This window comes from Gorilla gorilla, chromosome 22 (genome assembly GCF_029281585.2).
Source record: "Gorilla gorilla gorilla isolate KB3781 chromosome 22, NHGRI_mGorGor1-v2.1_pri, whole genome shotgun sequence".
NCBI lineage: Eukaryota > Metazoa > Chordata > Mammalia > Primates > Hominidae > Gorilla > Gorilla gorilla.
This window is the reverse complement of record NC_073246.2, coordinates 17785688-17808603: the sequence shown is the minus strand read 5'-3', so window position 1 is coordinate 17808603 and position 22916 is coordinate 17785688. Positions and strand designations below refer to the sequence as shown.

General features: G+C 33.1%; 1 protein-coding gene across 1 annotated transcript in view; it reads right to left on the bottom strand.

Annotated features, from left to right (window-relative positions):
* LOC101144968 (ubiquitin carboxyl-terminal hydrolase 25) overlaps positions 1 to 22916 on the bottom strand; it is a 141728-nt gene that overhangs the window by 59819 nt on the left and 58993 nt on the right. Inside the window, exons 5-9 of the mRNA XM_063702605.1 lie at positions 20725 to 20887; positions 12541 to 12627; positions 7127 to 7264; positions 3477 to 3553; positions 1156 to 1229 (exon numbers count right to left, since the gene is read on the bottom strand). Coding sequence (XP_063558675.1) covers positions 1156 to 1229; positions 3477 to 3553; positions 7127 to 7243 — 268 coding nt within the window. The 5' untranslated portion in view covers positions 7244 to 7264; positions 12541 to 12627; positions 20725 to 20887. The remainder of the gene's footprint in view (positions 1 to 1155; positions 1230 to 3476; positions 3554 to 7126; positions 7265 to 12540; positions 12628 to 20724; positions 20888 to 22916) is intronic.

The following is a 22916-nucleotide window of genomic DNA, read 5'->3' as shown; positions in this document are numbered from 1 at the left end:
AAATATTTTAATAACAATCAATTTTAGCAATCAATATAATACAGGTAGAAATGCTCATGCAGGGTATTATAAACAGTGCCTAGTCATGACCTGATGAGACCTACTCGCTGCATCAGATAGTGTTGTACTTCAAATAAAATCAGAATGATTAAGATGAATGACCCAACGTAAATGTACTATGTAAAATATTCTACATATATATATATAAACTTATATATATTAACTCATATATATGTGCACATATATATATATAAAACAACTTATATATAAGTTGTTACCACTTGAAGCAAACAAAAACGTATGAACACGTCACTAAGACTTTTTAAAGGGCCAACATCTTAGTATTGTCTTTTTCTGAATCCCAAACCACCTACATTCAAACAGAACTTCAGGGAATCTACTACTTAAGATCGTGAAGAAAAAACATTTTTTCAAATTTTACACTTTAGCTGATCTGGAAAAAGATAACTTTCAAAAGTTGATGCACTGGGTGATTTGAGAAAAACAATTTTTCAAAAGTTTATGCTTTGGGACCTAATATTATTACATGAAGTTACATTTAAAGAGTCTCCTCCCTTGTTAGGGAACCCAAACAGAAAACTACTTAGGCCAAATTTTAAGAAACAGGTATTTAGCTTAAATGGAGTAGTATCACTCTTCACTGATTTTTCAAAAGATAGAGTACAATCTTTTCCTGAAAACTAATATCTACATTTAAAGTCACTCAAAAAGTGAGAACTCTATAATACCCTGACTATGCTAAGTTGCTAAATTCAGCTTTCAACATGAAAAAGAAAGTGAGCATCATATCAAGCCCAGTATTTAACTCCAATATTATCTTCAAAGGATCTACCAACCGTCCCATTAATCCCTGTATTCCAACACAATTGTATCATAGAAGCCCTCTCACTGGAAAAAACATGAGGATAAAATAAAGTATCAATTAGTATGTGATAATGCATTCTGTACAATCCTTTTCCTTCATTCAGTTCTGTGCTTTATGTGAATAACAGTAGCAATCCAAAAAAAATTACTAGACAGAATATATCAAATTAAAAATAAAGTCCACTAAAAAAATAGTAACTATCGAGACAAATGAATGAATGAATAATAATCTCTCTTCACTTGCAATAAAAAGTAAATGTATAACTCTACCTTCAAGTACTCCCACAGCCAGGAATCTGCCATAGAACAACTCTACCATGGGGTTCTTTGGCTTCTCTTCATCCCTAAAGTGTGTTAAAAAATATAAATGTGATTACAATTTTTGGACCTATAAATAGAGAAAATATTAAAGAACTATAACATATGACAAGACAAAAACACTTATGTGGCTATCACGCATTTGCATTTAGCTCTGTTATTTACAGTGCCACGTTGCACAAGGTACTTATTCTTCCATTTCTTTACCTGTCAACTGAGGATAACTATGATAGCTGCACCCACAGGACTCTCATAGGAGTTAAAATGAGCTACTACATGTATGAACTTGGAAGAGAAATTGACACAGTTTGTGCACAAAGTGCCTGCTCTTTCTATCATCATTACACATTTCAATCTCATACTCTGTGTAGTGCATGTTTATTTGGACATGGGAAGGAAGAAAAGCCACTTTTAATCAGAATACATTTCTACAAAATTTTGATAGGTTATTTCCTGTATTTACATGGAAGAGTCCAAAAAATCCAAAAACAACAACCCTCACCAGGGAGGGAACGAGGTACCAGTTTTTGACCCAAAGTAGCTGAACAGCTACTTCATTCTTTTGTGAAGTTTCACACTGCTGGTAGAATTAGTCATTTACAAATTTTCCAAGTCATTTAATACCAAAATTCATTTTTTTCTTTTCTGCTTGAAGCAAACAAAAGTTGAAAATTTTAAATTGTCTTTTTATAGTTTGTGTGACCTAAAAAGACAAAGTTTATCCTTGCCTTACTGTATAGAAATGCACTGTATCCACAATTGTGTACAGATTTTTCTGTATTAATTTGTGTTTTTATTAATTGATTCGTTAAGTATTGTTTAAAAAGGGAGAGAGGGGATACCATCTCTCTTGATAAATGGGCCATCATTTAATCCTTAGAATAATGTTGATAAGTACTTCTCTTAATTCTTACAAGAACCCCAGTAGGTAGTATAGCAGTCTTTAGTGCCACTGAAAAAAAATTCTGGCCCTTCACGTTCAGGTGCATGGTAACATACACTGTCCTACTCACTTCTTAAAACTGTGATAAAATGTACATAACCCTTTAACTGTACAGTTCGGTAATGTTAAGTATATTCACACTGTTGTGCAACCAATCTCAGAATTCTTTTCCTCTTGCAAAACTGAAACTCTATATGCATTAAACAACTCCCCATCTCCCCCTCCCCCCAGCCTCTGGCAACCACCATTCTACTTTCTGTTGCTAAGAGTTTGATAACTCTTGATACCTCACATAAGTGATTTATAGTATCTGTCCTTTTGTGACTGGCTTCTTTCACGTGGCATAATATCTTCAAGGGGTCATGTTACACCATGTGTCAGAACTTCTGTGCTTTTCAGGATAAATAATATTCCACTGTATGTATATACAGCACATTTTGTTTATCCATTCACCTACCAATGGACATTTGGTTTGCTTCCACCTTTCGGTTATTGTGAATAACGTTGCTATGAACACAGGTGTACAAATATCTCTTTGAAACCCTGTTTTCAATTCTTTTGGATATACACCAAGAAGTAGAATTGCTGGATCATATGGTGATTATATTTTTAATCTTTTAAGAAACCCCCATACTGTTTTCCACAGTGGCTGTACCATTTCATATCCTCACCAACACTGCACAAGGGTTTCAATTTCTCCACATCCTTGCCAACCCTCATTATTTTCTTGGGGCAGTAGGGGTTGAGCGGGTGTTTTGTTTTTTTCGTAGCCGCCATCCTAATTAGTGTGAGATATTCCTACTCACTTTGAAGTTAGGCTACATAGCTCTGCCCAACAAAATGTTTGCAGAAGTGATGTGTGTCACTTCTGAGCAGAAACTTAGAGACACAGTATAATTTTCACTGCCAGCAAGATCCCAGAAACCTAGGTGACCTTGGGGCCCTGAGTGAACAGATAAACAGAGCCACTTGCTCACATGCACTGCTACTTCATATCCCTGTCTTCATGCTTCTACATAAAAGGATTTTGTCACTATTCACATTCCTGACATCTTTCTCCACCGCAAATTCATTCCTCGTCATGAAAAGTGATTACTGAATCTAAGAAAAAGAACTGGGCATGTAAGACTAGCTCTTCCAGGGATCACTTTTTAGATTTTTTTGGTTACAGTATTATATGTGCCTGCAAATTCTAAACAGCTTGTCAATAATACAGAAAATACTGGGATTCCCATAAGTCTGTCTTGATTTCTTATTTCTCTGTTGACATTTAATACATGCTATCTAATGAATTCCTAAAACCCCATCGCTAAACTTCACGGTAACTTACGTCTCCTCTTCAGCTTTCATTTGGAAGGCATCTTCTAACCAATCTAATAATTTGTGTGTAAACTCACTCACATCTTGCTGTGAAAAGAAAAAAGCCTGTTGATATTTGAGCCTACTAAAAAAAAAATACTAGATGTTGTAACATCAAACCTAGAGCCAGTTGTTGAAATATATAATTACCAACTCCTTACAAAGATAACAAGTGAAATGTTTCACACAAAATGCAAGAAACTTTTATAATTTAACCAGGATATAAGATATTTGAAAAAACAAGCATTATATTGATAATCAATTATTGGGTTTCACTTTAAAATACACATACACAAACACACACACACACACACACACACACACGTACACAATCAAAAACCAAACTTACAAATGAGATTTTTAAAAAATAATCATTACTCCCCACCCAAAGAGCTCTGTAATGAATCTTTATAAAATGAAGAAACCATCTTAGCAAACAGTTCTTCATTTTATAAAGAATTATGACTGGCTTCTCTCTTAGAAGGAAGACTAGTCTCTTTCCACAATTCATTTTCTTAATTCAACTTACACACACAACTTTTTAAGCCATATCTACCTTTACTATCATTCAGAACCAGCCCATTTATCACCTTTCACCATGCCTTTGGTCTTTGCTCTCCCAACACAGAAAAACAGGAATAGGTTGTGGCAGTTGTGTTATCAACTACCATAATTCTTTCAATAACGTGAGTTGGAACACAGAAAATAATAGAACATAAGGGAAAAACAATAAATCAACTCTACTGAGGCTGCTTACAGACAGATGAATCAGTAGTAAGCAATTTGCCCTTACTTATCAAAATAGCCCCAAATACAAAACAAACTTACTATCACATATTTTTTCAGCCAGCAGTTTCTTAAAGAGCATGTAGGCCAACTTTATATTAACCTCAAAAAAATGTTGAAACTAAAGTCTGGGAAGCTTAAGTAAATTGCTCCAAAGCTGTAGAGTTAAATAGGACTAAATGCAACGCAAAAATCCAGCTGTAAACATTCATAACATCTGTGGCGGGTTGAACAGTAGTCTGCAAAAATGTATGTCCACCTAGATCCTCAAAATGTGACACTATTTAGAATAATGGTCTTTGTCAACATAATTAAGGTAAGGATCTTGAGATGAGATCAGCCTGGATTAGGGCTGGGGCTAAATCCAATGGTGAGTGTTCTTGTAAGAAACAGAAAACCAGAAGACAGACAGACACATGAGGGAAAGCCATATGAAGAGGGAGACAGATACTGGAGCTATGCTGCCTCAAGGCAAGGAACACCAACAGCCACCAGAGTACGGTGGAAGCAAAGGATTCTCCCTCAGAGCCAGTGGAGGAAGTGTGGCCCTGCCAACACCTTTACTCTGGACCTCTGCCCTCTAGAACTATTAGAGAATAACCTTTTGTTTTTAACCACTCCATTTGTTGTAATTTGTTACGACTGTCCTTAGGAACTATTGTAACACCTTAAAACAACTTTTCATACTTTTGTATAACTTTAATTCACTTAAACATTACATCTAACAAAAAATAAGGTTTCCTAGCTAACACAATATTTTTCAGAAGTTAATCCCTATCTTTCTTAGAAATCAATCTAAAATTGACAATTATAAAATAAAACAATTAAAGGTATGATTAAAATTGACAGTATCGATTGGGGCCAAGTGTGGTGGCTCATGTCTATAATCCCAGCACTTTGGGAGGCCAAACCAGGAGGATAGCTTGAGCCCAGGAGTTCGAGACCAGGTTTGGCAACACAGGGAGATCCTGTCTCTATAAAAATAAAATAAAATTATTTGCCAGGCGCGGTGGCATGTGCCTGTGGTCTCAGCTACTTGAGAGACTGAGGTCTGGGGAAGGGTTGAGCCCAGGAGGCTGATGCTGCAGTGAGCCATTGTCATACCACTGTACTCTAGCCTAGGTGACAAAACAAAACTGTGTCTCAAAAAAAAAAACAAACATGGAAAAGAAAAAGAAAAAACTAACAGTATCACATACCAAAGGGTGTCTCAAAAGACTCCTGTGTACCTCAAAAGATGATATATTTGAAATATTTAGGAAGAAGATACAATGAAAATATAAATTCACTTTTAAAAAAATCATGATGCTTACATTTACAGATTCACTAAATTACTCCTGTAGACTTCAAATTCAAGTGTTTACGGAACAGAAGAGAATCAAACTTATCAACCTTAATTGATGTACATCTACTTTAAAAGGCCTCTAAAGAAAAAGAATCACTAATTTCAAAAGTTAGTCTACACTGCTAATCTGAAGCAAAAGCATTTATATTGTGGCCTTAACAGCCAGTTGTATCCATTTCAACTCTAACTCAAACTGAAAAGCCCACCTATGTACATACACGGCTCCAGACGAAGTCTATGCTGCCTAATCTTTAAATGTGAAAAGATACCCCAAAATCAACATGAATCTCTAGAAAAGAAATAAAGAAAGAAAAAAAAAAGAAACCAGAAAAAAGACAAGGAAAAAGCCATCCAGAAGGAAAGATAAGTCAGAGAACAGAAGTAATCTTTTAAAAAATTTAATCGTATACTCAGAATCACTGGAAAAGATACTATGCATACGAAAGAAGAAAAAAAAAAGTAAAACACATTTAGAACCAGAAGGAATGCTGAATGCCCGAAAATGATGGTTTGGAATCAACTGTAAAATTATTTCTCTTTCTTTTGATTTGTGTTAGTGTTACCATGACAGAGCGAGTAAGAAACAAAGCTGAGTAGATACTAAGCCTAAAAGGCACTGGAGCATTGTTAGAATTTTTTTAAAAATGCAACAACATATAAAAGAAACTCTGATGTGAGTGCCCTTTTTGTTCATTCACATTTGCCATACAAGGTAAATGTAAAGCAGAAAGAAAAAGCACAACGAAGATGGTGAAAGAATCTCAGACCTTCCTCTTCCAAATGCCCTCTCCATACATCACAAAACAGAGACACATCCAAGTATGTACTTTAAAAAACAACACTGCAAGCTTAGTGGCTTTTTGAAACTTCTGCCATTACACATTGCTGCTATCTTTTTGAACACTTACTATTCTTTGCCACTGTATTTTTTCCTCTGTTTTCCTTCTTTAATTCCCCTGATTTTTCCAATTATATGTGAAAACACTGGTTTGTTTATAGATATTTTGTATTTTTTATAAGAAAATTACCAATATTCTTTTAAGGTAATGAATAAAAATCTACCACAATACACCATATAAAAAATAAAAGACAAAAGCAATAATAACAAAGATAACATCTTTCAAAAACCATTTCTGGGTAATTAAGGAAAAGTACTCCCTGCCAGCAAACACAGGAATATCAAAAGCATGTGTACTATAATGATCCTCTGTTATCACACATTTGTGAAGATGTTTAATTATGTATTTGTAAATAATCTTAATTTTATCCATCGTTTTCATTTCAGTCATAATATAAATTAAAACTTTATTTTAACACCTTCAAGATCACTTTTCTCTTAAAAGTCTCCCAAATGTTTTAAATGGTTCCAGGTTATTTTTAATAAAGCAGAATCATGCATCTCAAATAGTCTCATATTCTTGGGAAAGCTGCTTAATATTGTTCAGATTAAATACAAATGGTTAATGAACAAGTCAGTGCAACAGAACTACCTGCTGTGAGTCATTTGATTTGAAAGCATCCTTAAGAATTTCAACGGCTCTTGATGGATCAACATACTTCCTTTTGGTACCAACAAGAAGTGCAAATAGATACCTCAGCTCATGCATAAAAGGCAAATTCCGATGTTCCTATTGAAGGAAAAAAACAAAAACACAAACACCTTAACTGAAGATTAAGAAAATTTTTACTAATAAATAGATATTCATTTTAACAGTAACCAAAAATTAAACTAGCCAATATAGATTAGGGATGAATTAGCACTCTATCATAATTGAAGAAAGTAGAGTGTTGGTGCCATCTAAGAGACTCAAAGAAGTCCAGCACAAAAAGGCAGAAGACCTAGGATAGGCTCACAATTTCAGCATGAATGCCACATATTCACAGCAAATCATGTCATTACTCAGCCAAGAATATCCTCCTCATTCAAGACTGCTTATCATAATACTTCCCATTCAGCAAGGCCCAGCTGTTGCTGCTCAGAGCAATAATAACAGCCAACATTCAATGAGTGTTCACTACATGCCAGGCACTGTTCTAAGTGCTTGATCTCAATAAACCCATTTAGCAAAAAATCTCCACTCCTCCATGAAGCCTTTCCAGACTCCTCCAAGTGAACGACACCTTCAAATTCCACATCTACTGAAATGAATGCCTTTCACTGAGCAATGAATCACCGACTGTCACTGTGGTGTGACAATCTTAATTATTAGACTAATATTAGAACCTCACCCAATTATTAGAAATTTAATGTGTTTTTATATTTAATAAAAATTACTTATAAAATTATTTTATACTCATTTATTTTATATCTAAAGTTATCGAACATTATATTTAATATAATTCAATCACAATATTTAAATTTATTTAATTTTATTAATTTAATAATTAGACCAGATCCTAATAGGAGACTAATATATCACCCTCCTAATATTCCTTTGAAATCTTACTTTTGTTTCTCAATAGGACTATAAGATTCTCAAAGACAAGAATTTCTATATCTTTTCCCCAACTTTTTACTACACAAAGCATTCAATTCTTACTGGCTCATTAAAGCAAAATCTCCAGAAAGAAATTAAAACAACCCACATTACCAATCACTAACAATTTATTTTAAAACAAGAAGGAAACTTTAAAAAATAACGTAATTCACATAACTTAGTGAAATGTTTCATGACAACAAACCAGGCAAGCCATTCTTATAATATTTAGTTCTTATAATAACAATTTTAATGGATAAAATTTAGATATTAAACATGAAAATTTTCTTCCAAATTTACACAGTTGGCATTCTCAACACTGTAAAATTCTAGGGGTCTGGGATGGGGCTGTATCTTTACATAGTTGCTGCCCAGAATAATATAACCCACATAGAAAGAATTGCTTCTAGAATAGATTCCGAAAAAGAGTCCTGAGAAATAGGTAAGAGGGAATAAAACTGGTTCCAAATATGCCCTCAGAAATAGGTTTTAAAAGTATAAAGACTATGAGCTTTAATCCATAAAATTACTTCCAAAAGTACCCTTAATTTCCTGAGATCAGTTTCTTTATCACCGCACCTAAGTCAATGCAGTTTTTTGAGACATTCCCAGTAACAAAATTGGAAGTAATAATTTTTGGAAATTAGGGGAATTCTGCTGAGAAGCATATTTGAAAAGTAAATTGCTTCCTAGTTTCTAGAAGATTTTTACCATAAATGAGATTTTAGCTTTGGTCAAATCATTTTTCTTCATCCACAGAGATGATAATATGGTTTTCCTTCTTTAGTCTGTTGATATGGTGAAGTATACTGATTTATTTTTGAAAGCTAAACCAATTTTGTATTCCTGGATAAGCCCCACTTCTCTATGAGGTATTATCCTTTATATATAATTGCAGGATTTAATTTTTCAAAAATTTGCTACAATTCTTTGCTTCCAAATTCATGAGAAATATTGGTGTGTGGTTTGCTTTTCTTGAAATGTATTTTCCTACTTTTCATTTCAGGGTAATGCTTAGCTCACAGAATGAGTTGGGAAGTTTTACTTTTTAAGTATCTGTACAAATTTATAGGGAATTGTTATCATTTGTTCTTTAAATGCTTAATATAATTTACAAGTAAAACTATTTAGCTGCTGAATTTTTTGGTGGACAGGTTCCAGTTCCTTTAATATAATGTAGGGCTACCACAGGTTATCTATTTCTTCACTAGTGAGCTTTGATAGCTTGTGACTTTCAAGATACTTGTCTGCTGTTTATAATATTCCACTATTCTCCCTTTAGTGTCTATAGAGTTTGTAGTGATGTTTCCCTTTTTCACTCCTTGTATTTGTAATATATGTCTTCCCTCTTCTTTCTTGCTTAGTCTACCTAGTTCATCAATTTCACCAATCTTCTCAAGAAGCAGTTTTTGGTTCCATAATTTTCTGTATTGTTTTTCTGATATTTGGTTCACAGATTTCTGCTATTACCTTTATTATTTCCTTACTTCTGCTTTGAGATTAACATGCCCTTTATTCTCTAATGTCTTGATATGCAAGCTGCTATCATTAATTGAAAACCATTCTTCTTTTCTAATAAGATGTCTGGTAAGATGTCTCTTATAAGATATCTTCCACTAATCACTGTTTTAGCTTCATCCTCAAATTTTCATATGTCATGTTTTAATTTTCATTTGGCTCACAATATTCTGAAATTACTCATTTGATTTGTTTTTTTGTCCCTTGGGATATTTAGAGGTGAATTACTTCATTTCCAACTATCTGGGGATTTTCTGTATACCTTTCTGTTGTTGATTTCTACCTTGATTTCTACCATTTTCGTCAGAAAAGGTATTTTGTATGCTTTGAATCCTTTAAGATGTACTGAGACTTATAAATCCAGCTCCTGTTACTTCTTCATGACTAATGGCAGAAATCTCAGAATACCTCTTTTATTTGCAAAATTCAAAATTCCTTCAGGTATTTGCTCCAGGAATACAGTATGGTACTCAACTAAACCCATTTCCTTCTGATGACACTCACTTTAAGTAGTGGAAAGTGATAAATTTCTTTATTTTGAAATATTTGTCCTAAATCAAGACTTTAAATAACATAACCTTCCAATTAATAAGGCTTTAGCTATTTACATGATGATTTCCACTAAATATTATATATGTGCATCTTTGTTTTCTCAACATTTAATATGCTTTGCCATCAGTCTGAAACATTTCAAACCAAATGTATATCTGTGTGAGGGGAGACGGGATGATTACATCAAGGATCTATTATTATATTTCCATGGACCTCACAATTCTCCTAGACACTGAAATTACCAACAGTTCAAATAAACCTGAGTGTCTAAAATTAGTTTCAATTTCTACAAGCAATTGCCGAGTCTACTTAAAATACAAACTAATTTCAAATACTAGATTTCTGTCAAATCTCACTCAATATGTATGTAATATTTGTGGCAAATTTTGCTAGCAAAAAATATCCTGTTTAAAAGTGCATACAAATGGCATCTCTGTGATGTGATCAAAGTAATCCCAAACGTATTCTGCAACTTAAGACAAAGTGTTCAAATTGAATGTGGCTGTAGACATGTCACGAGTTGGCAGTAAATTCATTATTAAATAAGTGACAAGTTACACTCACACCTTTTTTAAAAACCTGCTGTCACCATCTCAAGTGACTACAGGACCATTCAGAGGCTGATAACTATCTATAAATCCATTTGCTTCAAAGATGTCAAGGTATAGTGTGTACTGCTGTCACTATACTAAATTAGAGTCACATTTGTGGAATAATCATATAAAATTGCACAGTATTCTAAGTAATTGTCTCAGAATGGAAGTGAGAAATTCTTTTATTTCCTTAAGCTAAAGGGACACCTGGAGAGGCTAACCCATTGCAAGAAACAAACTTCTCTAGAAAGGTGCTGAAGATTGGAATTACACATTTCTCTAGTATTCACAACTCGTTCTGATATATTAGCATAAATATAGCAACTGTTTTTTAAATAAGAATACAAACTAACATGGCCTCATTCAACTCTGTGAAGAACAAAAGAAATTAAAGCTCTGTAAAACATTAAAATCCAGGACCATAAATGGTCAAGATACATATACATACATGTATACATAACTAGAAATGATAATTCTAAACAATTTCCCACAAATTATACATATACTTTGAGATAAGAGAAGAGAGAAGAACTGTGATATTAACAAATTGCAATGACGGAGGCAATAGTTCAGAAAGTTCCATGTAAAAACCATAATGATTGAAAGGGTTTTCCTTAATTTTTCTGGAGACATAAGAGTTTGTCAGACGATCCTGACTCCCTTTTGAAAATGGGTTGTTTATCAGCCTGACACTCTACAGCCCAGAGATTATAACCTGAAAAGCTGGTTATAAATCAAGTTATCTTCCCACTAGCATGCATTATAAATGTTTCACGTGTTTACAGAAAAGTCAGAAAAAGTGGTTTTAAAAATTAAACGCTAAAACGAAAACATAATTTAATATTTCATCACTCCTACTAAAAATAGTTCAAAAAAGTTCAGCAGTTTACTGAAACCTAAAACTAACTTCCTTGCCTTGGCAATAAGTCCACTTTAGGACTACAGATTGTTTATGACAAGATCAACCACTAAAGCCCTACACGCAACTATATCATCTCCATAAGTAATTTTTTCCATTAGGTATAAATTCTGTGTGCAAATTGGTTCTTTTTAAAATAAGTCTTATTTTTTTAAAACTTTTTTTATTGTTTAACTGACAATAGCTGACACCTAGTACTTACTATGTACCAAGCACTTTTAAGCCCCTTACATGTTTTACCTCATTTAATGCTCACAGCAACTCTATGAAATAATTACTATTATTATTTATGATTTAGATAGTAAATGGAACAGAGAGAAATCAAGTAACCAGCTCTAGGTCCCTAGCTAGAACCCAGGCAATCTGGCCCTGGTGTGTGTGTTGTCACTTTATATTACCCATCTATGATAGACACTTCCAAAATGAAAGATACAGATTTGTACTGCAAAGACATGAATGCAAAACTCATTTTTTAAAGGGCTGCACAAGACAAACAATTGAAAAGAAATTTCGATTTCCACAAAATTTTTTAGGAGACAACTGAGGAAAGACCTTAAATTGTAAACTATAGCCTATAAAGTTTATTGAAATTTGACAGTCCCCCCAAAAAAATTACTAAAGCGACACCAAAAATTGGCATATTACTGTGACAGGTAAAGAAAAAAAGTCGTATTTATAATGTATTAACAAAGGATAGGAACTTGCTATGGTAACTAAGATTAATGAATTGACATTCAAATTGACAGTTTCAGATTTGATGAGCCAAGTAAATGCCCAAAAATCAATCACATATGAGAGAACATATAGAGTATATATACTGCTTAAAAAAATCTTTTGAATTTTACCTTTTGGTTTCGGGGTAAATCTTGAGCATTTGATGGAGGCTTGTAATTCAGAACTAATCTTCTAAATTCCAAAAGATTAAATAATGACTGAAAAAGAACAACAATTTAACACAACCTGAGGGAAAATTCCATTAGCAGAATGTAAAAATGACTAGTCTTAGAGGTTTATTTTTTACAACTGTGTACTACTTACACTCAGAATCATTGCAACTGGCACAAGGAGGACATATTTCTGAGAAAAAGTCAAGTTTCTTTTATTTGACATACCATTCTTGATACTTGATAGTGCATAAGATTATATTTGGACAACTTTTTAAATATACTACTCATTATTAATAGCTCTTTTTATATGCACTTAAGCAGTTTCCTCAAAATAAAGAGTATGCAAATGTCAAGTCCAAAACTTTTTAGACATGCTATGTTTACCATGAATTATCTCGATGTATCATTAATACTAGAAAAATGGAGTACAAATAAATTTACTCATCAGATCCTAGGTGATAGAGACACAAAGAAATTACATATTATCTCAATGCTCAAGGAAGTACACAATTTAGAAAGGAGACAGACACATAATAGAAATGTCGTGACTTCAAGATGCAGTGATAATAATTACACAATAATATAATGGAGCATATGAAGGATGCCCATGGAAAGGCTTCCTGGAGTGTGTTTTTTAAACTGTAGTTTGCAACCATTTACTATCATCATACTGAACATTTCTTTAAAATGATTTAAAATACAATGGAAAATATCACAATGTATCATACTCAGTAAATACATCAGAGTATTTTCTTGCAAAATTTTCATTGTAGATATTTTACAAACTTGTGTATGTGTAAAATGTTTTATAATATACAGTATATTCCTTTCTTGGGTCACAGTTTATAAAGTTTGAAAATTACTATACAGGAAGTGATAATGTTTCAAATCTTGGAAAAGGTGAGTCAGCCAACTTGACAGAAGGTAAAGGTGGCACCACAAATCAATGAGGAAACAAGGTTTTGATCAACAGTTTGGTATTGAGAAAACTACATATAAAGAAATAGAGCCAGATTACATAGATCAATTAACAACCTAAATATGAAAGGTAAAACCATAAAGCTGGTAACAGAAACTGTAAAAAAATATTTTATCTTGTGATCTAGAAAGATTTATTCAACAATATAAGCACATAAAATAAATCATCTATTCATTCATTTAACAAATATTTATGGAGCATCTACTATATGCCAGACACTAAGAAGGTAGTCTCTGCCCTTGTAGGGATTACAGTCTTGTGACTGCTTTTTAAAACAGTAAGAGTAGAAGTAATAAACCAGAATGGATATGAATACATTAACAGTTGGCCAAGATCAGAACCTTGGGGAGAAAGCACCATTTAAAAATCACAGGAAAAAAAAAAAAGAGTTTTGAGAAAGAGAAAGGAATACTAAGGGAAATCACAGAAGAAAAACGAGTGGAGAAAACAACGGCTTTCAAACATACTTGTGTATTCTAATAAACCGCGGAGCTTTAAAAAATAGCTGTGTCAGGGGACTCTCAATAAAGATACAAAGTTCCACAAAAGATTCTGCTGTACATCAAAAAATAGCTGGCACATTTCAAGGAGGACAAAGATTAGCAATATCATGAAAGGTTGCCACATTCTTCCAATAAATTAAAGACAGAGAAATAACCTTTGGATTTGGCAACTGGAAAGTCATGTTTGCAGTGGAGTGGTAGAGGAAGAACAGAGGCATTAAATAATGGGAAAATGGGGTACAGAGTAGCACCCTCTTATCCAAAAAGGATACATTCCAAAATCTCCTCTGAATACCGGAAACCACAGATATTACTGAACTCCATATATATTATGATTTTTTTCCTTGCATAACTATGATGGTTAAATTTATAAATTGGGCACAGTATGAGATTAGCAACAATAATGAATAATAAAATAGATCAATTGTAAAGAAAATATACTGTAATAAAAGTTATATGAATGTGTTCTCCCTCTCTCCCTCTCCTTCTCTCTCTCAGTACTGTAATATTTTCAGCCACAATTAACAGCAGGTAACTGAAACAGCAGAAAGTGAAACCAAAGATAAGGGGGACTACTGTAAGTAGGGGAGACAAACCATGGACTATTCTTTTGAGGAATTTAAAGAGAAAAGAGAATCTTGGCAGGTTAGAAGAATTTCAATCCCACTTCTATTCTCTGAGCTCCCATTGTAGATAGAGAATTTTCCTTGTTCCTGGACACTTAGAACTTCCTTTGGTGTGGGTGTGCTGGTGAAGAATTATTTCAGCTAGTTTTTCTTCATTTTTAAAGACTTCTGCTAGGTATAAAATTCAAGATGGCCAGTTATTTATTTCTAGCACTTTAAAGACATTATTTCTGCTTATGTGTGACTTGATGTTTAAACGTATCAAAGTCAGCTATTAGTCTTGTTTTTGCTCCTTTATATGTGTATCTTTTTCCACCTTGCAACTTTTAGGATTTCTCTTTGTCTATAGTTATTTGTTTTATTATGATGTACTTTGGTGCAGTATTCTTTATGTTTATACTATTTGATTCCTATTGCTTCCTGAATCTATGGCTTGATCTTTCTCAAGTTTGGAATACTGTGAGTCATCTCTTCAAATATGCTTTTGCCCTATTTCCTTTTACTCTCCCTCTGGAACTACAAATACACTGTTAGTACTACTCACCATATCCAAAGTATCTCTTTGATGCTCCCATCTTTATGTCATAGCTTTAGTCTGAAAAATATTCTCCAGATTAATTTACCAGTTGGCTAATTATCTCTTCAGTTGTGTCTAATAATGCTGCTAAATTTATCCACTGACTTCTTAGTTTCATTTATATTTTTCCATTCTGAAATTTACATTTTGTTCTGTATTTACAGTTTTTAGTTTTCTTCAGACTCGCAATCTTGCTTTTAATTCCTTGAACATATTAATTATTATTATGGCAGACAAATATTCCAGTTTCCCTGTGCTGTTTTCTATTGTCCATTTTTTTGTGTTAGTTTTCACACACATCTTATTTTCTGGTATGACTGACCTGAGTACTAGATATTGTGTATGAAAAATTGAGGAAAGGTTCCAGATAATATTATCTTCTAAGAGAGAATTTACATTTGCTCTGGCAGGCAGGGAGACTAGAGTCACAGTCTCAGGTCACCTTAATCCAATAAATTCTGAGATAACTTAAAGCTATATAATTCAGAAACTAGGAAGCCTGTCTTAACTTTCAGTTCTCAGTTAATGCTACATTCTAACCATTTAGAATTCCAGCTCACAGTCTAAGATGTTTTACTAGGGCTCAAATTTTGTGCAAAAATTTTCTTAGTTCCTCAGCTACGCAGCAGTCAGTTCTGGAGATGCCTAAAGAACAAAATCCATCAAAAATAACAAGCTCACTCTATGACTATCCTTCTTTACTCAAAATTCCTCACTGCTTTAGGACTCTGTGATGCCCTCAAAAAGTTGGTTTTATTTCTGTTTTGGAATCCAGCAAAACATCACAAGGCGGATGGTCTAAAACAACCTCATCTACCATTACTCAGTGAAACTCATCACCATTGATTATCACAACAAATCAAAAAAATTAAGTTTTTCAAGTCCCAAAGACCCTATATCCTTCACCAAAGTCATATGAGAACTGTCCAATGTATTCCTTCAAAAGAGGTAAGAAAGGGTAACTTTTACTGCCTGAAGAGTGTTTTTGATTAATGCACCTGAAAATAACCATCCTTTCATTCAGTCCAAAGCTAATATGTGAATTTTGAAAAGCACTTACGAAAATGAAGTTTGGTTAGATTCTTGCTAATAACAAAGACATAATGGGGGATAAGAGTTCAAATAATTTGTGAAAAAGGAAGAAGTGATGGCAAGAGTGCAGAGGAAATGAAACATAAACTGCCTACAGTGGAGAAGACTGAGAAGCGTGATAAATTCTCCTCGGAGGATTAAAAAAAAATTAGCATGGTATCACATAAGTTTCATGGTGAGGCAGGGATTAAAAAATAGATGGCATTATTGAAACCACAAGTCTATGTACAGAACAATTAAACCCCCATGTGCTTTCCAGACCCAGCACATTCAGACAATTGCCTCCCCTCTGTGGGGGTATAGGAAATTTAGTCTTTGGAGATCTTAAATGACTCAGGTTCAGAAAAATCAGTCAAACTGTATGTCACAGTACAAAGGAGAGATGATTCAGAGCTACGAACAGCAAGATTAAGTAAAAACATGTAAACTGATACCCACATCGACCAATCCCATTTCTCTAGACTTACTTTTAGAAAGCGAGTGATCATGCTTAAACCACAAAGAATCAGAATTCACCCTAAATTTGAAACAGAGAAATGGTCTGTGGGACAGAACTCCAAAAACAAACAAACAAAAAAATGAAGCTAATATGTGTGGGCATACAGAATATATTATTAAGACCATAACAAAGATGTTGAAGCATTTAGAAAATATTAAAGTATATAGAAAATAGGGGAAAAAGGTAGCAATTGACAACTCCGGGATAACAAAGTACTATAGACGGGAGGACCTAGTGAATCACTGTAACATTTACAAAGTTATAAAAAATGTAAATACTGACTACCTACTATTTTTAATTTGTATTATAACCATGTTGAGAGATGAAACAAAAGGCAATTCTAGGCAGGTGAACTGAAAGAGCGAATTCCTCATCTATCTCAGTGGGAAGGCCTGTCATTTAGAAAAATGAAGATAGAGAAGAAATGGATTAGATACAGGTCTCTTTCAAGGGGCAGGACTAGGAAGCAGACAGGTTTAAGCATTTTAGTGCCATATGATTTTTTCTTTGATGAAAATTAAAGAGAGAAGAGCAAGGAGTATGAATAAGCATTTTAAATTATATCCTGAAATGTTCTGACAATATGCATCATTTTTTAAAATATCCTCACGTAATACTTTAGATACTCCATACATGCTCCCTTTTGGTTCATTCATCCATTCATGCAATAATTACTTGATGGGCTATTCCAATGTGCCAGACCCTGTATTATATATATAATATAGAGTAACCTAAATGTGCTCTCTGCCCTCAGGGTGCCTGTATTTTAGTCAACCTGCAGTTATATGATTTATGAGTAAGGTAACCACATACTTTATCATCATACACAGCAGGACTTTAGGACTAAGTGACAGGTGCCAACAGATCTACAATAGGAGTAAAAGGGACTATGACAAGCAAACTGAGAAGTATGAGCACCTTACTTCTCGGCATCCAAATGGAAAGGTGCTAAGGGGCTAAGGATCATCATGAGCACCCATACCACTTCAACGACATGTCCCAGAGCTACAGAGAAGAACATACACCTCCAAATAGCTAACTCATTCACTGACACCCTAGTGGGGAACAGCTGCAATCAGTACTTTCTACATAAAAGTACCAAGTAAATAGGACAAAAATAATCCTGACTAGCTGTGGGGTCGATGTCTAACCTAAAGACAGGCTAATGTTGCCAGCAACCAAAAGATTATTTAAGCCATTATCTGTACAATCTTCTCTTTGTTTATATTCCCTTTCTTACATTCTGTTCCCCCTTTCTACCAAAATATTGGTCTCAGTATCTAAAATAATAAGTATGCAAAGCTATCTATAACTGTTGTAGCCTACCCCAGCTATATACTTTGAAGTTAAAGGGTGATATTACTAGCAAACTTCTATAACTGGTCAATATATTTACAAGAAAAAGAATTCCCAGTTGTTTCAAATTAGTCCTACTAAGTAAATTCCATCCCTGAGAAAATTCTGTAATCAAAACTTCACAGTACATTTACATCACAATTTGAGTAAGTTCCAACTCACTCTGGAAAACAACAAAACCTCCAACACTATGGTAGATTTTTGGCCCAACTTTTCATTCACAAGTAAAAAGTCAATTTATGATGGCCAAGTATTATATCTCAGTTTATAGCTTAGAGTTAAGCAATAATGGTAGAAAATTTTTAAGAAGACTCTACTAAAGATAAAAGTTAAAAGCTACTTAAAATAGTTTGATAGACTTTAAAATTACCATAAAAAATAAAACTTCAGGTTATCTCTAGCCAAATTTTTCTGCCCACTCACCATTTTCTACAATCTGATGCTTAGTGTTTTCTACTCCCTCAAAAGCCATTATCTTATTAGGCCATTATAACCTGAATTTTTAAGCTTATAGGTTACTTCTCCTAGATGTTTAGATTTCACCAAAAGAAAAAATAAATAACTCAAGCCCTGTTATACTTGCCTATGTTAGGAGTTAAGCAGCCACTAAACTTAGATAAAATTTTAAAACTAGTACAATTACTAGTTTTTAAATAAGCTAGGCATTTTTTTAAAAGATAATTTTTTTCTAGCCCATTCCCTCCTTCTCAAAAAAAAAATCTAAGCTAAAAAGAAAAGCTAAGATTAGGAAATTTAGGGTAGAAACAGATTGTAACTGTATCAAGATTAAACTGAGCTGCTGAAAGAAGTTTATCCTACTAAAACAAAAGGTCATTATCCCTATATCAGCATTTATCGTTTCAAACAGAACTTCCCTACACATACAGGATAGAGAAATAAAAAGCAACTATTCTAACAATATTATTTACAAATACTTTCTTTCTTCTTATACCTTTCTAAGAAAAGCTTCTAATCAATGACCCTCATGTATTTGCCATAATAGTGCTGAGATAGCATCTACTTGACCAAACACAGGCAGCAAAACATGTTCATGAGCACTCAGTTCAGAGCCTTAAAACTATACTTAATATTTTAAAATTATGTCTAAATTATCATATGCACAAACCTTCTTAATAGACAGTGCAAGTAAAGTGAGATAGCCTATTAAGATGGTCTAAGAAACTCTAAGGTATCAATATTTTAGATATTACTTTTTGGCATGTAAGTAAACAAATAACGTATAATCAAGGCTAGAAGCAAAGATACTACTATAGATTTATGTTAACCCAGGTATTCCTTAGCATCTTCATGTCCTGGGAAAGCCAATAACATAGCATATTACTTATTAGGATGTACCACAGCATATTAAAAAGTGAGGTAAATCCAGAAAAACAAAGAAAATCAAATTATATGGTATTATGCACCAGAAGCAAAAAGGGAGAAAACGGTGAAAATTTTAGCACTGAAGTATATAAAAAAAAGTTAAAATTACAAGTTATCAAAAACAATTAACTTGTAGAAAATGAACCAAAAAAACCTGTTAGTTGCTTTGATATCATATGAAAGTTTAAGCTGTCATACACACAGGTTTGGAAAGTTACAAAATGAAGATATATTTTGAATATAAAAAATAGTATGCATGTCCAATGAAGTAAAAAGCATTCATCACGAACATGAAATAATAAGCTATAATTCAACTGTCACACAAAAATGAACACAAAATATTAGTTAACTTTCCTAAGGAGTAATAAAAATTAAGGACATATTATTCATAAATTGTTTTAAAGTTTTGCAATCTGATGGATAACATTATCAATGTCAACTGAGAATGATAAAGAATTTTGATAACCGTTGTTAAACACGTAAAAGAAAACTGTTCCAAATTGAAAAGAGGTATATCTGCACATACATATGTCTCTTATTTTAGAATAAGCAGATCAAGAAACGTATCATTAAGGGATTTCTTAGTAAAAACAGACAATGTGTTATTCTTGATTTATCAATATTTATTCATCACATCATTTCACACGCAAACTCAGATTTATTTGAAAATCTATACCAACCTCAAACAAAATGCTTCTTATTAAAAATATTAAGCGTCTATAATTCTATAAATAACACTGTCTAGTATATACAAATAAATCTGATCTGACCCACAGAAAGCCAGTTCTAGTTTCAAACTTGGTTATAATGCTTCCATAAATTTGCAGGGAAATATATACAAAACTCTTTCCACCCCAACAATTCCTAAAAGCAGAGAGAAAGGATAAATTGATTCCAAATAAGTGAAAGGCATAAGTAGTGATCTACTGTTAAAAAATACATATTAGAAATGAAAAACAAAGAGGGATGGGAGGATACTGCAATCCCCAAGCTAGTTTATTAGACAAAAGAGTATATTAAAAACTTCTCTGTACTTATCTTTAAAGTACACAACTTAAACACAACCAACTCACTTTCCAATGCTATCATACACATCAAATAAGAACTGAATAAAGAAAAATCCTTACCTGAATAACAGCACTAAACCAACAAGTATTGCCAACATTCTTTAGCCCAACGGGAGCTTTGTCCTGTCTTTTTCTATCATAAGGGTTTCGAGAATCCCTCCAAACTTCTGTAGGTGTCCTCTTCAAACATGCTTTATTCTCTGCTATGCTGGCTTCAAGAACTCTTAATCAATGGTGGAAAAAAATGCAGCATTATATAATGGTATATATCCCAGGCATATCACACATTCTAAAAGCATTTTCATTACATAAGATTTGAATAATGTATTTGAAGAAATAATATTTAATACTAACTTTACTCAAATACAGGTTTTAGCAGTGTCAATGCTAATACATAGAAGTGTAGTCTTTTTTCCTAAGAAAAATGAAATTTCAAACATAAAATGGCAGTTTTATATAATAGAAAGTACAATAAATCACATTTCAACAAATTAGATATTAGTACCAGGAATATACCACCTAGATGAATTTTCTGAGAACTAACACTTAAAGTACATATTTACAATATAACATGATGACTACTTTTTATAACAATTACTCTGAATCAAGAAAACATTAAAAACTGAACAAGTTGCACTTTTATCACCGACCACTTAGTTCTTCTTCTACAAAAAAAAAGTTCAGTGAGTTAAACTTTATGATTCCTTTCAATTCTTGAGATCTATGCCTCTATGAGAGCCAAGTAAAGGAAAAGAAAACCTGTATGTTCACTGCCTTACCCAAAAGTTTGCCTTTGGGAAAATTTAATGAAATAAATATTAGGATACATATTAGAATAACAAAAGATAGTTAACCTTTCCAAAATAAACTCACCTATGAATATCTTAAGTGTATCTAAACATGGCAAAAGTAATGCTACTTTAATGATGTTTCTTGCTCCTGAGCATGCAACAACATAACTATAATCATAACTGGAAAACCCTGGTTCCCACATAGGATCCAACCAAGCATTTTGCCTGCTCAAGAAATGTGTTACTTGCTACTTGGCTTCAGCCAAAAAAACAAAACAAAAAAAAGAAACTTGTTACTTATTATTCTAAATCAGCATAAATAACATTCAGGTATATTAACCACTTTGTGTTAATTACCAGAATCTGAGTAAAGATTAGTTTCTTTCAAATTTTTGGTTTATCAAGAAAATCTCATTCATTTCACACCATTTTTATCCTAAAGATTTTATCCTAACAGATTAATGTCAAAATATTATTATTTTATCCTTAACAGCAATATTTACTACAAGACATTAGATACAATGAAATCTAAAATATCATTAAAATATCCATGTGAATACAGAAGTCAGTCTTTGGGAATCAATAAAACACACATTTTTGAAAAACTGGTAACAACATATGTTAAAATGTAAACTCATATAGTGAAAAGTAAACAGTTTCTACTTCTGTCACATTTAAGAGTGACCCGACTGGCCAGCACTACTCTCTGCCCAAAAACCAACTCCCACAGACAACCCCAGACTCTAAGCTTGTTTCACGAGAAGACATAGAACTCCTTGAAAGACATTTAGTTAGATGAACTGGGGCAGAGGAAAACCAAAGAATATCTACAACATTCTACTGTTACCAGAAAGCAAGTTTTCAAGAATACAAGGGAGAGAGACAGTCAACTTGACTCTCCTATTGGAGACCCAGGAGGTCCTAAGGACCTTCTAACAGTTAAATTTTGCAGTTCAGCAGAATAATAATAACCTGAACAAACTGAATTTGTTCAAGACTGGTTTATGCTCAAAAAAGAAAGGTTAATGCACAGTATATAAAAAGTAACTGTAATACAAAAGACTGTCGTATATAGAGGGGATATTTAACTTTTTATTGACTTTTATAAATGGCAGTATTCTCATTTGACAATTTTGTTCCTTTTGTAATATATATGCATATTTAGACGTTGAGATACAGCAAACTTATTTATATCTTGGTAGTCAGAAATAAATAGACTAAAACATGGAATAAGTTCTGGGAAAGGTAGATAAAAACGATACCATAAAACAATTAGTACCAGTGATCCTATATAAGAGATAGAAGAGGTACCCAGCAATTGACTAGTACCAGTGCAGATAGACAATAATTATGTAAAAAGAGGATTCTACAGCATATTCTAAAATATAAACTGCTCAAAAGTTTAAAAGAACCAGACGTAATCCTGAATCTATAGCATATGAACATCTGTTGTTATATTTA